The following is a 19,214-nucleotide window of genomic DNA, read 5'->3' on the forward strand; positions in this document are numbered from 1 at the left end:
ACACTAATGACACTAGGAAAAATGAATAAAAAATTTACACTTATATCCCTCGAGCCCATTAAGGTGTGTCCACCTGTGTCTAAGATTTTCATACGGAGCAAAATATTTTCGTAAATATTGGCCACCTTAATTACTAACCTCATTCTGCATATCACACAAGGGATAAGGCATGTGTAAAATTGTTGATAAACTTTAATGAAAATCAAATACATATATTTACTTTCAAATCAATCTGTCTTAACCAACATTAACATTAGTTTGCAGATTATCCAATTTGCCGACCAATGTTTCACATGTCTAAAGATCCACTCTATCCAACATATTCTTGCTATATCCATTGCTATATATACCCTTACAATAAACCTTTTAAATCCACCAATACTAGAAAGGAAAAATATCCTCTCCACAATTCTTGATCCAATGGATTCCAAGAAACTCTCCTTCTCTCTCCTCTTCCTTGTCATCAACCTCATGTTCTTTTCCCTTGTGAGTGGCTGTTACATTTGCAACAACCCTAACCCCAAACCAAACCCTAACCCTAACCCTAACCCTAACCCTAGCCCAGCTAAGGGGAACTGCCCAAGGGATGCCCTAAAGCTAGGAATATGTGCTAAGCTATTAAACGGTAGCATCGGAACTGAAATTGGGCAGCCACCGGACCACCCTTGCTGCTCAGCCCTCGGCGGCCTGTTGGATCTTGAAGCCGCTCTTTGCCTGTGCACTGCATTGAAAGCTAACATTCTTGGAATCAACTTGAACATTCCAATTTCACTGAGCTTGCTCATCAACACTTGTGGCAAGACTCTCCCTAAGGATTTCATTTGTGCTTAGCTACTACTTCTTACTAGTTAGTCAATGTTTCGGTGTTTGTAATTCTCTTCTGTTTTCCGTTTCTTGTTTTTTGGTTTTTAACTTTTAATTATTGCAGTATTGGTGCATCGAGGGATTCCTTCTCTTTGTAATGCTTGTTGTTTAAGGATTATTATTCAGTTTGAGATTTAGTGTTGTTGCCTTTGTTCATTTAAGATTGGTTTTTGAAGAAAGTAACTGATTTAACAATATCCTTCATTGCTAGATTAGAGATTTAACAATTGTTAAAACTTAAAAGATCGAGAATGGTGTAATGGTAGAAGAATAGAGAAAGAAATGAGATGAGATCAATAATAGCGGAAAGTTGTTGTTGAAGAAAAAGTAAAAAAAAATGATAAAGAAGAAAAGAGGAAATCAAAATGAATAAATAATTAAATGTACATTAATTTACAAAGAGACAAAAGAGTTATTTTGAAAAAGTAGCTAGCCAGTATATAATAATTTAAAGAATATTTGTCGCTGTGTGCGCACCTCTTACTCACATGCATAAGGTATGTATTTATTGTTTTGGACGTAATAGCAAAAATAAATAAGTTATATTTACGACTTTCTTGATAATGTTTTTGGTGTAATCTTGCATTTGTATTACCAAATTAGAAGAGTGTGCACTTTTAAAAACCAACGAGAACTCCAACATGCGCCTATAAGCGTTTGAAGTCTAAAAATATGGGAAATAATTCAAGTTTTAACTTTCGCATACTCACTACTTAGGTACGACATATGGATCAACTTGAATTTCGGCCCCACTAGCGATGCGACTGAATTTTTTCCCGACTGCCGACGATACATATGCATATGACGAGTAGTTGTGTAGGTATAATTAGTGATTAATTAAAGAGTTGTCAAATGGATTGAGTCGACCTACCTGATGCACTTTTTATTAGCACTAAAAATAACTGCGAGTATACAATGTACGTTGATTTAGTATATCTAATGGTCAATACTAAGATATCGAACATGAGGAATACGTTTACAGACTGACTACCAATTATGTGAGAATTAAGAGTTTAGCGAGTTTGTTAAGAATACACAAAATAAAATGTGATAATGAATGAAAGAGTGAAGAAACGAGCCAAGGGCAGAATTAGGCTCTAGTGTGCCCTACTCGGTCTAGTAGAGCTCCACCTTGAAGCAACTCAACCAAGTCGAGCAAATGTCTTCTAATCCAAAAGATTATATTAGGCATAATGGTGTTTGGCCTTTAAACTCACTCGGCCAAGTCATGCCAATGCACCATCCTTCCACCACATTCTACTCAGTCGTGTCAAATATGCTGCCTGAGGCCACTAGCCATGTTGTCGATCCCCATTGATCTACGAGATTTTACTCGTCTGAGTCACACTAGGCATCTGAAGCCACTTAGTCGAGTTAACACAGGGCGTCCTAATCCTGAGACCTCTATTGACCAAGTCACTACCGTCCCAAAAGGCTACTCAGTTGAGTAGAGGCCGAACATTACAAAATTCTTTCTTATTACTCCGTTGGGCATAAGATTTAAGAAAAATGATATTTAGCGGGTTAAACTGAGAAAGAATAAAGTAGGATATGACCGAGAATCAGGTCGAAGAGATAATAAATTCAGAGTTATAATAAGAGAGATAAAAGTGGACGACCCAAAATAGAATGTGAGGGTGGGAATACTTAATTTTACAAATAAATTATTTAAAATTTAATTAAAATACTATTATGACTACAGAGTTTAATAAACTTTCAATCCTAAGACTATTTTAATTTCATTAAACGAAACATACCTGTCACGACCGCCCATGCTAGGGGTGTTACAAACGAGGCGATCGTGACCAAGGGACAAACATTTAAGAATAACATTTAAGGATTTCAGTTCATAAGAAAGACTCAATTAGCTTAAAAGAATTTTAGTTCAAAATATATATAGCATCGGAATTAAGGTTTCAAAGAGAGTCAAGGATGACGCATGTGTATGAAGACACAACGCATCCATATTCCCTAAGCCGACTCAACATCCACCGCAACATCCCGCTCAACCTGCACATAGGGAAAACACATGCAGGGCTGAGTACTTGTTGTACTCAATGGGCTCATGCCGAAAACATTTTCATAAAAACAGTTATGTCATCCATACCAGTGATCTCGAGTTTTATGAAGTTAAGAAATATCACGAGAACACAAAAATATTTCAAAGTCTGGCCAGACAATCAATCTCCCCACTTTCTCATCAATCATTCAATCACATTCTCTTTCCATAGTGCGACGAAAGTGTGGCCACACTATTCGCCCACGAGACCGGCCGACTAGCAAGGACGGCTCACGATCCCATCTGTGTACACTAGCCTGATAGGGTTTGCGGCCCTACTCAGACCCGAATTCGTTTCATTCATAGCCCTATAGCCTAATGGAGCGCACTCACAAACTAGGCATCAGGCACAATCTCATCATCAAAACAAACATGGCATGACATAACACTTTAAACCACCCTTATTACACCATAATCATAATTTTGAAAGCGTAAAAGAGTTTAGTAAAAGAAAGCCCACCTCGTTTGCTTAAACCATTCAATATCCATTTAAGGCAACCCTCGTTCCTCGAGCTCACGTATACTCAATCATCCTTGCCAACGACAAAACAGATCAGCCTTTCGTAAACTTATATTATCATGCATGTCCTATCGTTCCTTTTATCATTCTCTTACCCATATATAAATCATGTATATCACTTATAACATAACAATATAGTCATCTTGTAAAGATAAAAATTTGGCAGAACTGCGCAACCATTTTGTAAAAATCATTAAAAATTTACCCGACTTCCGTTGGGGCTAAAATTTTACCAAAATGCAGTAGACTCATCAAATAACTCCCAGTTTAAATTTCATATCAAAATATCCCCTTTTGGTCGGTCAATTCGGAAACGTAACCTACTGGTCGAGAAAACATTTTCTGGCAGAATTGCACAGTCAACTTCAAAAATTCACCAAAAATTCATCCTTCCTCATATGACGCTAAAATTTGGTCACGACACATTAGACACATTCAAGTTCACCCAGTTAAAATTTCACACCGAATCATATCATTTGGTCAGTCAAAACATTTATGCAACTCTCTGATCGAACATAAAATTCTAGCAGCACTGCGCAGTTCATTTGAAAAATTCACCGTAAATTCATACGATGTCCAATAAGGCTGAAATTTTCACAAGACTCAGAAGACACTTAAAATTTTCATCTAGTTCAAGAATCACATCAAACGGAGGTCATTTGGTCGGTCAAACAGATTTCGAAACATTCTGGCCGAGAGCACACGTTACTGGCAGAATTGCGCAGTCGACTTCAAACATTTTTCAAAAATTCATTTTTCGACAAAAAGGGCTGAAATTTATACGAGACACAGAAATCACCTTGAAATTTACTCAGTAAAATTTTCGTATCAAAATTCGACCGTTTGGTCAGTCAAATACACGTCGGAATCCAATGTCCGAACACCACAAATTTCATACTCAAAATTTCGAAATTTGAGTTTCTTCCCCAATCATCCAAACAAAATTTTCTCATGCTTATAACACACAATCATGCTTGATAAGACTCTCTTAACATGTTTGCACATAAACTTAGATCATTTACCAAGGATTCAAATCAAACTTCACACAACTTAATCAACAATCGCATAACTATCAAAGTTCTCAAGCAAACTCACTTTCCCACCGATTAACTTTGCGATCTATGATTCCTACACCCTCTATATGCATGTAGGATTCAAGAATAAAGTTTCAATGAAGGAGATGAGAAGAAAATCTTAGTTATACCTTCTTGAATCAAGAAAAACGAACGGTAGAACAAACGTTGACACGATTCGTCCCTCTCCCTTCACCGCTGCCGCCGCTGCCACGAATCTGCAGTCGCGGTCTGCAGCGCCGCCGTCCACCGTCGCCGCCTCCGGCGGCGCTCTCCCTCTCTTCTAACTCTCGGTTTTCCTTCTCTCGTTTTCTCTCTCTCGGATTTCTAAATTGACGTCAAAGAAATGAAATGAAAGGAGGTGCTATTTATAGAAAAAATTTATCATAAAAGACAAAAATTCACGTCTTTTCGTTTCGATGTGACGCGTAATTAATGTGGCGTTGAAAAACGTGCCTGATGTGACGCGATTCTTATCTAATTGGAAAACGTGCCTGATGTGACGCGATTCTTATCCAACTTTTCGTCTCGATTTGTTGTCGAAAGTGTATTTGATACGTGGTTTATTCTTTCGTGTAGGTAACGATTTAGCGGGTCGTTACATTCTACCCACCTTAACAGAAATTTCGTCCCGAAATTTGATCGTCTTACATAAACAACTCGGGGTACTTTTCTTTAATTCCATCTTCTAACTCCCACGTGGCTTCCTTGGAACCATGGTGTTTCCAACACTTTCACGAATGCTATCGACTTGTTTCGCAACTCTTGTATCTTCCGATCTAGGATTGCCTCTGGCCTTTCCTCGTAGCTCATGTCGGGGTTTAGGATCACTTCTTCTTGACGAATCACATGCTTAGGGTCAAACACGTACTTGCGCAACTGCGACACTTCGAACTTGTTGTGCACATTCCCAAACTGGGAGGTAACGCCAAACGATACGCTACAGGACCTACTTCATCGATAAACTCGTACGGTCCTACAAAGCGCGATTTCAACTTGCCCTTCATTCCAAACCTCACAACTTCTTTCGTCGGGGATACTTTCAAGAACACTTTGTCACCAACGTCGAATTTGATTTCCGTTCGACGCACGTCAGCATACGACTTCTGCCTATCTTGAGCTTCCTTGATCCTTGCGCGGATTTGATGCACAATTTCGGTCATTTCCTTTATAGCGTTGGGTCTTAACATCTTCCTCTCGCCAACTTCATCCATATATAGTGGGGATTGACACTTCCTGCCGTATAAAGCTTCATACGGAGCCATATCGATCGTCGCTTGGTAGCTATTGTTGTAGGCGAATTCAACCAACAGTAGAACAGTTTCCCAACTTTCCCCTCGATCTAAGACAACTGCTCGTAGTATATCCTCAAGCGTTTGAATCGTCCTCTCTGACTGTCCGTCCGATTGCAGTTGATAAGCAGTGCTGAAGTTTTGTTGTGTGCCCAATTCCCATTGCAAACTCATCCAAAACTTTGATGTGAACTTCGTATCGCGGTCGGACACAAAAGTCTTTGGCACTCCATGCAAACGTACATTCTCACTCACGTAGATCTTAGCTAATTTGTCCGATCCATAGGAAATCGTTAATCGGTAAGAAGTGCGCGCTTTTAGTCAGTCGATCGATAATCATCCAAATCGCAGTGTTACCCTTTTGTGACTTTGGCAAACTCATCACGAAGTCCATGGCTATATGCTCCCACTTCCATTCGGGAATTTCGAGTGGTTGCAACTTCCCATATGGCCGCTGGTGTAAGGCATTCACTTGTTGGCACGCTAGACATCGTTCCACATGTGACGCTACGTCTCCTTTCATCCCATTCCACAAAAAACGTTGCTTCAAATCTCGATACATCTTCGTACTTCCAGGGTGAGCAGTGTAAGGTGTGTCATATGCTTCACTCAAAATCTCATCTTTCAGTGCCTCGTCTTTCGGCACACATAATCGTCCATCGAACGTCAAAGCATTGTTCGCCTCTTCACGAAAATGGTCATGTTTCTCGGTTCTCACCTTCACACGTAATTCTTCCAACTTCTCATCACGTCGTTGGGCTTCTATGAGCTTGGTTCTCAAATCTGACTCAATCACTAGCGTCGCTATTCTTTCTCCTACTGTCTCGGGCGCTTTTACTATTTCCAACTGCATCTTATCGAACTCACGGATAAATGCTTCCTCCTGAGTTAGCAACAAAGCCAATTGAGGCTGGTCCTTCTTACTCACAGCATTTGCCACTACGTTCGCCTTGCCCGGATGATAGTGAATACCACAGTCATAGTCTTTCACGACTTCTAACCCATGTCATTGTCGCATATTTAGCTCCTTTTGCTCGAAGTACTTGAGACTCTTATGATCCGTATATATCTCGCATCTCACTTCATAGAGATGGTGTCTCCAAATTCTCAGTGCGTACACTACTGCTGCTAGTTCCAAATCATGGGTCGGAAAATTTAGCTCATTCGATCTCAACTGTCGGGAAGCATATGCTATCACTTTCCCATCTTGCATCAACACGCATCCAAGTCCTAGTTTTTTTTTTGTATCAGTAGAGACGGCGAAGTCCTTGTTGGCTGCCGACACCGTTAGAACAGGTGTTGTGGTCAACTTTTCTTTCAACAGTTGGAAACTCGCCTCGCATTCCGGCATCCAAACCACTTTGTTTCCTTTCTTCAACAATTGTGTCATTGGTCTCGCGATTTTAGAGAATCCCTCGATGAAGCATCGGTAGTATCCCGCCAATCCCAAGAAACTGCGGATTTCACTTGGCGTTTTCTGCGATTTCCAATTTTGCACAGTCTCAACCTTTGCGGGGTCTACTTGAATCCCATTTGCCGTCACGATATGACCAAGAAAGTTCACTCGAGTCAACTAAAATTCACACTTACTAAACTTGGCATAAAGTTTCTCCCTTCGTAACGTTTCCAACACAGTTTGCAGATGCCCTCCATGTTCCTCCTCATTCTTCGAGTATACTAAAACATTGTCGATGAAGACTAACACGAACTTGTCAAGGTACTCGTGGAAAACTCGGTTCATCAAGTCCATGAAGACGACCGGGGCGTTGGTCAGCCCAAATGGCATCACGACGAATTCATAATGGCCATAACGAGTGCGAAAAACAGTCTTAAGTACATCCTCTCGTCGGACCTTTAGTTGATGATATCCCGACCTCAAGTCCATTTTTGAAAATATGCCCGCTCCTCGAAGTTGGTCAAACAAATCATAAATCCTCGGCAGTGGGTACTTATTCTTCAAGGTCATCTTGTTGAGCTCACGATAGTCGATGCACATTCTCATCGTTCCATCCTTTTTTTCTTTACGAACAACACCGTCGCTCCCCACGGTGTCACACTAGGTCGGATAAAACCCAAGTCTAACAATTCTTGCAACTGAATCTTCAACTCTGCCAACTCTTTAGGGGCCATTCGGTATGGCGCCTTCGATACTGGCGCAGACCCTGGTTCCAAAACAAAAGTGAACTCTAATTGTTTGTCGAGTGGCGGTCCAGGCAAAGCTTCGGGAAAACACGTCGAGAAAATCTCGTACTACTGACACTTCTTCCACTCTCAATTCCTTCCTTTCCTCTCCGTTCAAGTACACAAGATACGCCGGATGCCCTTTCCTTATCATCATGGTTGCTCGCAATGCGGAGATTATAGAGGTTCGTCGATTTAAAGAAATCCCTTACAAAAAAAAAGTCGGCTCGTCGCCAGGGGTTTGAAAAGAAATTTACCTCTAGCTGGTGCATCACTTTTACGCATGTCTGAGTATAGAAACTTATTTCCCCGTGTGCATTCGAAAAGCTCAACCTCACCCTTTTCTCCAAGTCTAGTATCAAGAACTCGAAAATGGATCAAGCAGTCTTACTTGGATATGAAATGAATTCAAAATTGTAGCAACACTGCTGAAGGTGTCTTAATCAGAAAGGTTGCAAAATTAATCAAGAAACAAGAACAACACTTCTAGTTTGACTCTTTTAGATCTCATCACCAACTTGCAGAAATTGGTTCGAAAAAAAAAATATGGCAGGGTCTAAGTTTCATTGATCTTGATCATGTTCATTCTGGAAATTAAGGTTTCAAATAAACTCATAAAGATTGAGACTTTACTTCTGACGAGAGCTCGAAAGAATATGAGATAGGCCTTGAAAACAGGATGAAACTGAATCAGGTCTCAAATTCCATAGTAGGCTGCCAATTAAGATATTTCAATTGTCAAATTAAATTTGCAAAATTTTGGCATCAATGAATGATGGTTCAAACATGTCATGACATGAGATGGTCAATCGTGTAAGGATTTAGAAGCATAGACAATTTCATGAGGTAGCACTGATCATGGTTCGACGACATCATGTTACTGAATAATGATGTCACATCAATGGATTCACAGGGTTGCAACCAACGTGAAGTGAACTTTTTTTTAGGAAGATCGGCTAAATCAACCACATTAAGGAAAAAGAGACACAATAGTCTTAACTTGGTGTTGCAGAAAGAAAATCATTGAGCATGAAACAATATGTGTAGTGAAACTGAGCGAAAAATTTCACTTCTGCAAGGAAGAACTTGCCGCATCCATAGTTACGAAATAAAAAGGTGTACAAAAGTTCCAAGAAGAATATTCCATCCTTTGAAGGAACATGTTTGGGAATGTGATCGTACTGAAGGTCATAACTGCAAACAACTTTTAGAAATGAAGTTCAAAGGCGGAAGTTCATAAATTCAAAATATTGTCCTTACGAAAGATGAATCAAAGAAGACTACTAATCAAGATGTCCAAAAATGACGAAGGCAAACACAAATTTTCAAGAACTGAAAGTGAGTCATGATTCGATATAGGAAAAGAAATAACGTGCAATAATTGCGAATTGTGAGTCAAACAAGGTCGTAAATAGACAAGGGCTCACCGTTAATTGAAAGATTCCAAAAAGAATTTCTTATAATCCAAGTAAGTATTGCTGATTAAAATCATTCATTCTAGCCACGAGGGTCACTCTCTCTCGTTCATCTTTCTGAGGCCGAACATGGTAACATCGTTCTACGAAACTGCGGATTCCAAGTTGAGATTCATCGTGTCGTTACAACTAATAACAGTAGTCGAAAGCCATATCTTCATATATTCCTTGCACGTGATAATCGTCATTTTCTTAAAACGTTGTAGTTATACTCGCGCTCTCAACATGATATAATGGTCGTTTTCGCCGCATCGCCACTTTTGACCGAAGATCGGATTTATCTACTAGATCGCAAGTATGATCTCTACATCCGTTGTAGGATTACATCATTTCGCATCTCTTCTTGCCTCGAACATTTTCTCGTTTGGAACATCTCTTCAATTTGCACTTCTTCTTTTCTTAAACTCTTTATCATATGCTACGTCTTTTCGCATTCTCCTTGTTCTCGTCATTCAGAAAAAAAATTCTGAATTTGTAATCATTCGATAAAGTTCGAGTTCACACCACATTTTTCCATTTGTCCTATCACTCGGAAAAGTGATATTGCAGTTGTCAAAAACTAAATTCGATATCATTTAATATAACATACTTCTTAGGCACTCTATGTTCGCATACAAAGTTCATAGCGTCATTCCAAGAAATAGAAAAAGTTTCATGGTCCACCGGTCTCCATCCTCTATCTCGATAATTTAGAAATTTCTCCCCACTTTCCATTCTCGTTCGTTTGCATCGCTCGGGAAAGCAATAGGTGAGTTTTCAATTTAGAACTACGGTCCGCGTGGTCAACTAGTCTACATCTTCGGCACTCTAAGTTCACGACACATTTCATCATCTCGTAGAGAACAAAATATCACAACAAGTACTATAACACACAACATTTTCACATATCAAAGCAAAACACTTTCACACTTCACATTATAATTCAAAACTTTTGAAATAAAATTTTCTTCAGACTCTCACACTTTCCTCTAAATTTTCACATTTCAATTTCAACTTTAGAGTAAAAGTTTTTTTTTTGACTCAAAACTCAAAACATACTTTCACATCAACTTTCATCACTCGTATAAAACACTCCATAGAATAACGCTTCATACTTCGCACCCCATAACATATATAACATCACACTTCCATGGCTAAATTTTCCAATCGAAAAGGTTTTTTTTTTTTAAAAAAACTTAATATTTTCCATTGATCAATTAATTTTTCCCAAAAGAAAGAACTAACATGTTTTCATTTAAAGTTTTTTTTTTTTCAACAACCTTCCACAACATAAACATTTTTTTCTCAATCAAACTCCACTAGAACAACGAGCCATTAATGTTACAAAACATCATAACACATTTGTATTCCAAACAAAACACTCATGCACTTCACATATATGTTTGAAACAACATTCTTAAATTACTCATTTATTTTCTAAAATTTTTTTTTTTAACATTCTCAAAACAACTCATCAACTTTCGTCTTTCATGTAAAACACTCCATCATCCTATGTTCACATGCTCACGTCGTAGTACTTTCACACATATAAAACATACTTAGTCATCATACTAGTTTTGCTCATGCTCCATATAATCACATCATAACAATATCATGATCAACATACCACACGTGCTTAGATCATTTTGTCAATCATGCGCATACTTCACATATATAACACGTGCTTACATTTTCATGTCAATCGTACTCATATTCCACATAATCATATCATCAAAATTCATCTTCACGTATAACATTCATTCACATGCGTACACTTGCCAAAACATCCTCATCATATCATCATCAATTTCATACATCGATCTCACATTCTTTCAACAACTTAAAACATACCTCACTTTCTTTGGTTGAGCGTGATGCTTTGGATGTTGAGCCTTCGTGACACTTCCAGTTTAAGGTTTACTATTCTAGACTTAAGGTGAAAGAAGACTCTCGGACCAGAGCAAAAGAACGAAGCTCTGATACCACTCTGTCACGACCGCCCATGCTAGGGGTGTTACAAACGAGGCGATCGTGACCAAGGGACAAACATTTAAGAATAACATTTAAGGATTTCAGTTCATAAGAAAGACTCAATTAGCTTAAAAGAATTTTAGTTCAAAATATATATAGCAGCGGAATTAAGGTTTCAAAGAGAGTCAAGGATGACGCCTGTGTATGAAGACACAACGCATCCATATTCCCTAAGCCGACTCAACATCCACCGCAACATCCCGCTCAACCTGCACATAGGGAAAACACATGCAGGGCTGAGTACTTGTTGTACTCAATGGGCTCATGCCGAAAACATTTTCATAAAAACAGTTATGTCATCCATACCAGTGATCTCGAGTTTTATGAAGTTAAGAAATATCACGAGAACACAAAAATATTTCAAAGTCTGGCCAGACAATCAATCTCCCCACTTTCTCATCAATCATTCAATCACATTCTCTTTCCATAGTGCGACGAAAGTGTGGCCACACTATTCGCCCACGAGACCGGCCGACTAGCAAGGACGGCTCACGATCCCATCTGTGTACACTAGCCTGATAGGGTTTGCGGCCCTACTCAGACCCGAATTCGTTTCATTCATAGCCCTATAGCCTAATGGAGCGCACTCACAAACTAGGCATCAGGCACAATCTCATCATCAAAACAAACATGGCATGACATAACACTTTAAACCACCCTTATTACACCATAATCATAATTTTGAAAGCGTAAAAGAGTTTAGTAAAAGAAAGCCCACCTCGTTTGCTTAAACCATTCAATATCCATTTAAGGCAACCCTCGTTCCTCGAGCTCACGTATACTCAATCATCCTTGCCAACGACAAAACAGATCAGCCTTTCGTAAACTTATATTATCATGCATGTCCTATCGTTCCTTTTATCATTCTCTTACCCATATATAAATCATGTATATCACTTATAACATAACAATATAGTCATCTTGTAAAGATAAAAATTTGGCAGAACTGCGCAACCATTTTGTAAAAATCATTAAAAATTTACCCGACTTCCGTTGGGGCTAAAATTTTACCAAAATGCAGTAGACTCATCAAATAACTCCCAGTTTAAATTTCATATCAAAATATCCCCTTTTGGTCGGTCAATTCGGAAACGTAACCTACTGGTCGAGAAAACATTTTCTGGCAGAATTGCACAGTCAACTTCAAAAATTCACCAAAAATTCATCCTTCCTCATATGACGCTAAAATTTGGTCACGACACATTAGACACATTCAAGTTCACCCAGTTAAAATTTCACACCGAATCATATCATTTGGTCAGTCAAAACATTTATGCAACTCTCTGATCGGAACATAAAATTCTAGCAGCACTGCGCAGTTCATTTGAAAAATTCACCGTAAATTCATACGATGTCCAATAAGGCTGAAATTTTCACAAGACTCAGAAGACACTTAAAATTTTCATCTAGTTCAAGAATCACATCAAACGGAGGTCATTTGGTCGGTCAAACAGATTTCGAAACATTCTGGCCGAGAGCACACGTTACTGGCAGAATTGCGCAGTCGACTTCAAACATTTTTCAAAAATTCATTTTTCGACAAAAAGGGCTGAAATTTATACGAGACACAGAAATCACCTTGAAATTTACTCAGTAAAATTTTCGTATCAAAATTCGACCGTTTGGTCAGTCAAATACACGTCGGAATCCAATGTCCGAACACCACAAATTTCATACTCAAAATTTCGAAATTTGAGTTTCTTCCCCAATCATCCAAACAAAATTTTCTCATGCTTATAACACACAATCATGCTTGATAAGACTCTCTTAACATGTTTGCACATAAACTTAGATCATTTACCAAGGATTCAAATCAAACTTCACACAACTTAATCAACAATCGCATAACTATCAAAGTTCTCAAGCAAACTCACTTTCCCACCGATTAACTTTGCGATCTATGATTCCTACACCCTCTATATGCATGTAGGATTCAAGAATAAAGTTTCAATGAAGGAGATGAGAAGAAAATCTTAGTTATACCTTCTTGAATCAAGAAAAACGAACGGTAGAACAAACGTTGACACGATTCGTCCCTCTCCCTTCACCGCTGCCGCCGCTGCCACGAATCTGCAGTCGCGGTCTGCAGCGCCGCCGTCCACCGTCGCCGCCTCCGGCGGCGCTCTCCCTCTCTTCTAACTCTCGGTTTTCCTTCTCTCGTTTTCTCTCTCTCGGATTTCTAAATTGACGTCAAAGAAATGAAATGAAAGGAGGTGCTATTTATAGAAAAAATTTATCATAAAAGACAAAAATTCACGTCTTTTCGTTTCGATGTGACGCGTAATTAATGTGGCGTTGAAAAACGTGCCTGATGTGACGCGATTCTTATCTAATTGGAAAACGTGCCTGATGTGACGCGATTCTTATCCAACTTTTCGTCTCGATTTGTTGTCGAAAGTGTATTTGATACGTGGTTTATTCTTTCGTGTAGGTAACGATTTAGCGGGTCGTTACAATACCCTTTATATCTCATTTTCATACCAAGTTGTGTTATAGTCCGAATATCAATTGAAACTTCCTTACCGCAGCCAACTAAGCTATTTCATTTTGTTTGGACGAGTTCAATTTATAGGTAAAATAAAAAATAATTTAAGAATACTAAAATTCTAACATTGTTTGAACTTAAAATTATTTTATAATGTGTAAAATCATAGTACTCCTTCCATCCTCAGTAAGTGATATAATCAAGATTTTAGATAGTGCTATTTAGCGGCTAAATAAAAAAAAGCATAAAGTAGAGAGACAAACCAAAAAAGATAATAATGTAAGAGACAGATAGAGTATTTGTTTTTTCGCTAATAAAAAAACGCATCAAGTTAATAGGAACGACCCACAGAAGAATACGCCACGGAGGGAGTAACTTATTACAATCCATATCGTCGAAGACAAATGTTATCGAAAGAAAAACATAGCATCAATGTGAATATTTTTACAATCCTCTCACAGAGTACTTTGTATATATGAAGATGGATTGTTGCAGCATCAAAGTAGGCTACATAGTAGAATGTTTTTGCAACCCATAGAAATGTTTGCTTGACATTTTTGGCGAGGAAGCTGCGTTCGTCAATGCCTCCAAATCTTCTTCAATTTCACTCATGTCTCCTTTTGCCATTCTCATTTCTACTTCCTCCTATACAATTAATGAAATAATATATTGTAACATACATTTCATATCCAAATTTAATACTCCATAACCATGTAAAATAAAGTTTAACAAAAAATTTCACCCTTTGGCCTAGTAAATTTAACATCGAATTCAGTAATTTTATATGTTTAGAGCGTAGTGCAACACTAATAATTTTATATTAGTGTATAAATAAAACTCTTTTTTACCTTTTTATTTGGAATCTATGAAAGGTGGTGGCAGATTTTGTTCAGTAGCTTGGAGAGAGTTATGTACTCACGATGGAGCAATACATCCTTGATTGGAAGAGAATGGGCAGAGCAAATGTTTAAGGTGGTGACAAGAAGCTCTGCATCTTCCCACAAATTTCCTTTATCAAACTTCATCACCCATGAATACCACTGTATACATATAGGCCATTTAATTAGTGCATTGCCAAAAAAGATAAGAGGAGGAAATTAAGGAAAAGTAAATCAATATTGGTGAAACTTACTGCATTTTGTAGTTGGAGGCTAATGCATTCATCAAAACCTTTAAATAGGTCGTGGAGGGATTGTAGCATAATGTTGACAACTCGATGCTCTGTCTCAGCACTGATCCATATGATTAGAAAAAGATAGAATTTGTACATTTAAATAAAGTAATTAGGCATTAAGATAAAATAATTGGGAATAGAACATAAAAGATTAATGGGTATAGACAAAATTTATAACAATAAAATAACCTGTACTAACACGTTGTAAAATTTAAAAAATATTACTAACAAGTAAAATTTAAAATATTTTAGAATAGGCTATACATGTAAAGATTTTCGAAGTAAACTCTCCTTATCTCTTATCGGTATATTAATATTCCTTTCAAAGAAAAATAAAGTTATGGTACCACTAATGTCTAATAAGGATGTAATTATGTTGAAAGATTCGTGGTTGTAATTAAGAAGAGGGTTCATTAAAAATTATTATTGACATTTTCCATTTTATTCATTTTTTTCAAGTAATATTTAGAGAAAACAAACAAATCGATATTTATTTTTTATAAAAATACTAGAATTAAAAATATTAATAATAATTTTAATGTATTAAAACCAATTAAATGTATAAAGTAAAATAAATAAAACTCGACGTAATCATATAATGTGTTGAAGTTCAATACTATTAATTTATACTTACTAGGAGTAAACTTTACAATAGATTATACCTTAATGTAAATATAATAGATCTTTTGCTCATGTGTTCTTATTATTATAAAATTAAAAACTAAGTATACCTATATTACTAAGTGTCAAGCATAACCTAAATAACATTTTAATTTCATTTAAATAAAGAACCGAGAATACCTATTTAGTTTGCTTGAGCCATTGATGTTGTAACTGAAATCTTTTAACAGAGCAGATCTTTTCTCTCTGGAGTGTTCTTGGTCAAAAAATATTCTGATCATCCTTGAAATCAGTTGAGATTTTGCCCACAAAATTCTCTCTTTGCCTCTCTCTGGTTCAAATATAGTTGCAGCAGCCAAAAAGTAAGCTACCAATAATTGTTTTCTGCTTATTCCAAACTCTTCAAAATGTTGATTTTCATACCATCTGCTTAGTAGAAACAAAAGGGAGTTAGTGAGTAACTAAATACATTAATCATTGATTTGAACTACTTAATTCATATGACTCCACTCAATCTGTATACATTATTTCATGGAGGTATAAAAATATGTACCGTTGCATATGACTCCACTCAATCAGATGTTGTGATTGGCATCTCTCGAAATCCAATCTTGCAAGCTCCAGATACTCATCGTTTTGGATATCTGGCATCCTATTAAATGAGACAATTAATGGGGACCAGAGTGTATATCTTTAAGGCGAATACAACCTAGAACCCATATAATATTATTATGTCATAAAGTAGTAGTAATAGTTATGAAAAAAGAATGTAAAAGTCATTTTGCTAGAGATCATACTAAAAAATAGTACTATCTAAATGTAACACCAATTAAATGAGACAATTAATGGGGACTAGAGTGTATATCTTTAAGGCGAATGCAACCTCGAAAGAAAAAGAAGTTTTACCTGTACACTGTCTTGGCGAACCAGACGTTGGAGGAACCACCGTAGTGTTGCAGATAATATGCAGCCTCTACTCGCGGCAGAGTGGCATACCACGGCATCTCCAGTCCTACCTGAATCTACTGAAGAGATAATAAACGACGACGATATAATTGTTGAAAGAAATAAGTTTAAGATAACTTGTGCAACAACCTCATGAGGCAAATTCTTAGATATAACCCATTTATCAAGATGTTCATCTCCGTCCAACCAATCTTGCAGAAACTTTCTCGAGAAATCGTAAGCTTCTTCAAGAACTACATCCCCTTCAAATCGGATTTGGGAAGCCCTGTAGAGAGCATACATTGCCGAGGTAGATGGTGTCACTTCACCCCTTTGGCAAATAAATCCATCACCTTCTTTGAATTTCCTCAACACATCTACATCAAATTTAATTACATAAATAATTGTGGCTATATGTTTTGGCACAAGGATTTGAAATATATACATACTCGGGTTGACATTATATCCATGCAACCGTAGAAGCCTAAAAGCCATGGATGTGTCATCAACATCACTGTAGTTTATATCTCGCCTACAATAGATTCCGTTATCGTTCCAAAATCTGTATCATCGATCAACATCACTTGCGAGATTAAATGAACATCACATGACTTGCATATTTTATCCACACATTTCGTATATGATTATACGAATTTCAAAACTTTTCATGTATGATAGTATGATCGTACCTATATACGTATGTTAAGCAATCTTTTATCTCCGTCTCAAAGAAACGAGAAATTCCCAAGCGTTGTAGTCTATCAGTGGCCCATAGTCGCGCGTATAGGTCGACAGGATAAGTAGTAGGAGCTGAAATTTGATCAAGTAGTAACACTTGCAAGGAGTTGAAGAAGGATTCAAAATCATCAATGCTACAAGGATTCAACCTTTGGGTTTTATTGCTTTAGTTCATCTGTTTTCATTGTCTTCCCTTCAATCTATGTTTTTAGCTTATTCAATCATGTGTAACTAAACTCATAGGATTCTAGGGATGTGTTAGTAACTTTTACTGGTTTATACAATTCCTATTTCTATTTAACATCCGTTTGTTCTTACTTTGTTTCTTCCTTAAGTTATTCTGTAATACTTCACGCTTGAGTGACACATTCGGTGATGATTTAATATAACTTGCTACATAATCGTGAGAGGAGGTTGGCGAGTTAGATCCACTTAATAGACACTACAATTAGTTTCCTTTAAAAAGGCACTGTTAATTGAGAGTGAGGACTTTTCAAGGGTCTTAGGAGCTTCCTTTAAAACGGCACTGTTAATTGAAAGTGAAGACTTTTCAAGGGTCTTAGGAGCTTCTAGGAGTTACATATTTAGGATTGACAACACTAATGTTCGTAATCAACGTTTGCATCGCATGAGCATAAGCTAGGTGACTCGTTCTATCAAAGTAAGAACTGTGCTAGGGTGTTATAGTTGGAATTTGTATAACTATAATTATGAAAGCACATCCCTGGAATTCCCCTTATCTCTATACTTTTATCTCTTTAATTTATTTGCAATTAGTTGTTTCTTTGTTTTCAAAGTTAATTGTTTTAAAAAATCTTCCAATTTTTCGGTTTTTCAAATAGTAATTGAGTTTTAGTAGAAGATGGACAATTTGTGTTTGCTTTCCCCGTGATCGATATCCGGTACTAACCTTTAGCTATACTATCCCTACTCTGTATACTTGCACATATTTATAATGCTAATAAAAAGTGCATCAATACCATACCTTATTTGAATATTATGATATTACTTTCTAGTGCTAGTTAATACTTTTATATGGTTACATTCTCAATTATTTAGATAAAACTAAGATAAATATTTTATTTTAATGAATCTCGTAATTTTATTAAACTGAAAATTTAAGTTAATCATAATATATAGTAATATATACTACATTGAAATAAAAATTTAATAAAGTAGAACGAATAGTCAAAGAATGGATATGAGAATTATGAACAGTTTCATGATGTTGTAAATGGCCTAATGATAATATTAAGACACGCGAAGTAGCTAGAAAGTGCGCGTGCAATTAGGGGTGAGCAAAAAAACCAGAAACCGAATATCCGAACCGAACTAAACTGAAATTTTGAAATTCGGTTCGGTTATTTCAATTTTTCGGTTCGGTTTTGAAAATACAAAAATTTCGGTTTTTCGGTTCAGTTCGGTTCGGGCAAAGAAAAAACCGAATAATCGAATTTATTTAATTATTTATTTTATTATATATATGTTACTATTATTTAATTATAACTAAAAGTAAAAGCCCTAATTGGAAACTCACATTTCTGAATTCTGAATCAGATCCGCCGCTCTCGGCTCTCCTCTCCCTCTAACCCTAAATCCATCCACCAACTCCATCGTCCTCCGTCGCAGGTCGCCTCTCCAGCCGTCGCCTGTCGCCCCTCGCCCCTCCAGCTCCTGTCGGCCCTTCACACCGTCGTCTCCACTCTCCACAGCTCCGATTCCAGGTAAATCTCTACTTACACCTTCAATTGCATCCCTAAACCCACAACTGTGAGCC

At 37.2% G+C, this 19,214-nt stretch overlaps 1 protein-coding gene and 1 pseudogene across 1 annotated transcript; one reads left to right on the forward strand and one right to left on the reverse strand.

Moving 5' to 3' along the window:
* Window positions 1-363: 363 nt before the first annotated feature.
* Window positions 364-1,001, forward strand: LOC121743545 (14 kDa proline-rich protein DC2.15-like). The gene has a single exon (XM_042136872.1). It carries the CDS (start codon window positions 421-423, stop codon window positions 829-831), a length of 411 nt encoding a protein of 136 aa, XP_041992806.1. The 5' UTR covers window positions 364-420; the 3' UTR covers window positions 832-1,001.
* A 13,337-nt stretch (window positions 1,002-14,338) lies between these two features.
* Window positions 14,339-17,522, reverse strand: LOC121745978 (annotated as a pseudogene).
* Window positions 17,523-19,214: the final 1,692 nt, after the last annotated feature.

Source organism: Salvia splendens, chromosome 8 (genome assembly GCF_004379255.2).
Source record: "Salvia splendens isolate huo1 chromosome 8, SspV2, whole genome shotgun sequence".
Taxonomy (NCBI): Eukaryota; Viridiplantae; Streptophyta; class Magnoliopsida; order Lamiales; family Lamiaceae; genus Salvia; species Salvia splendens.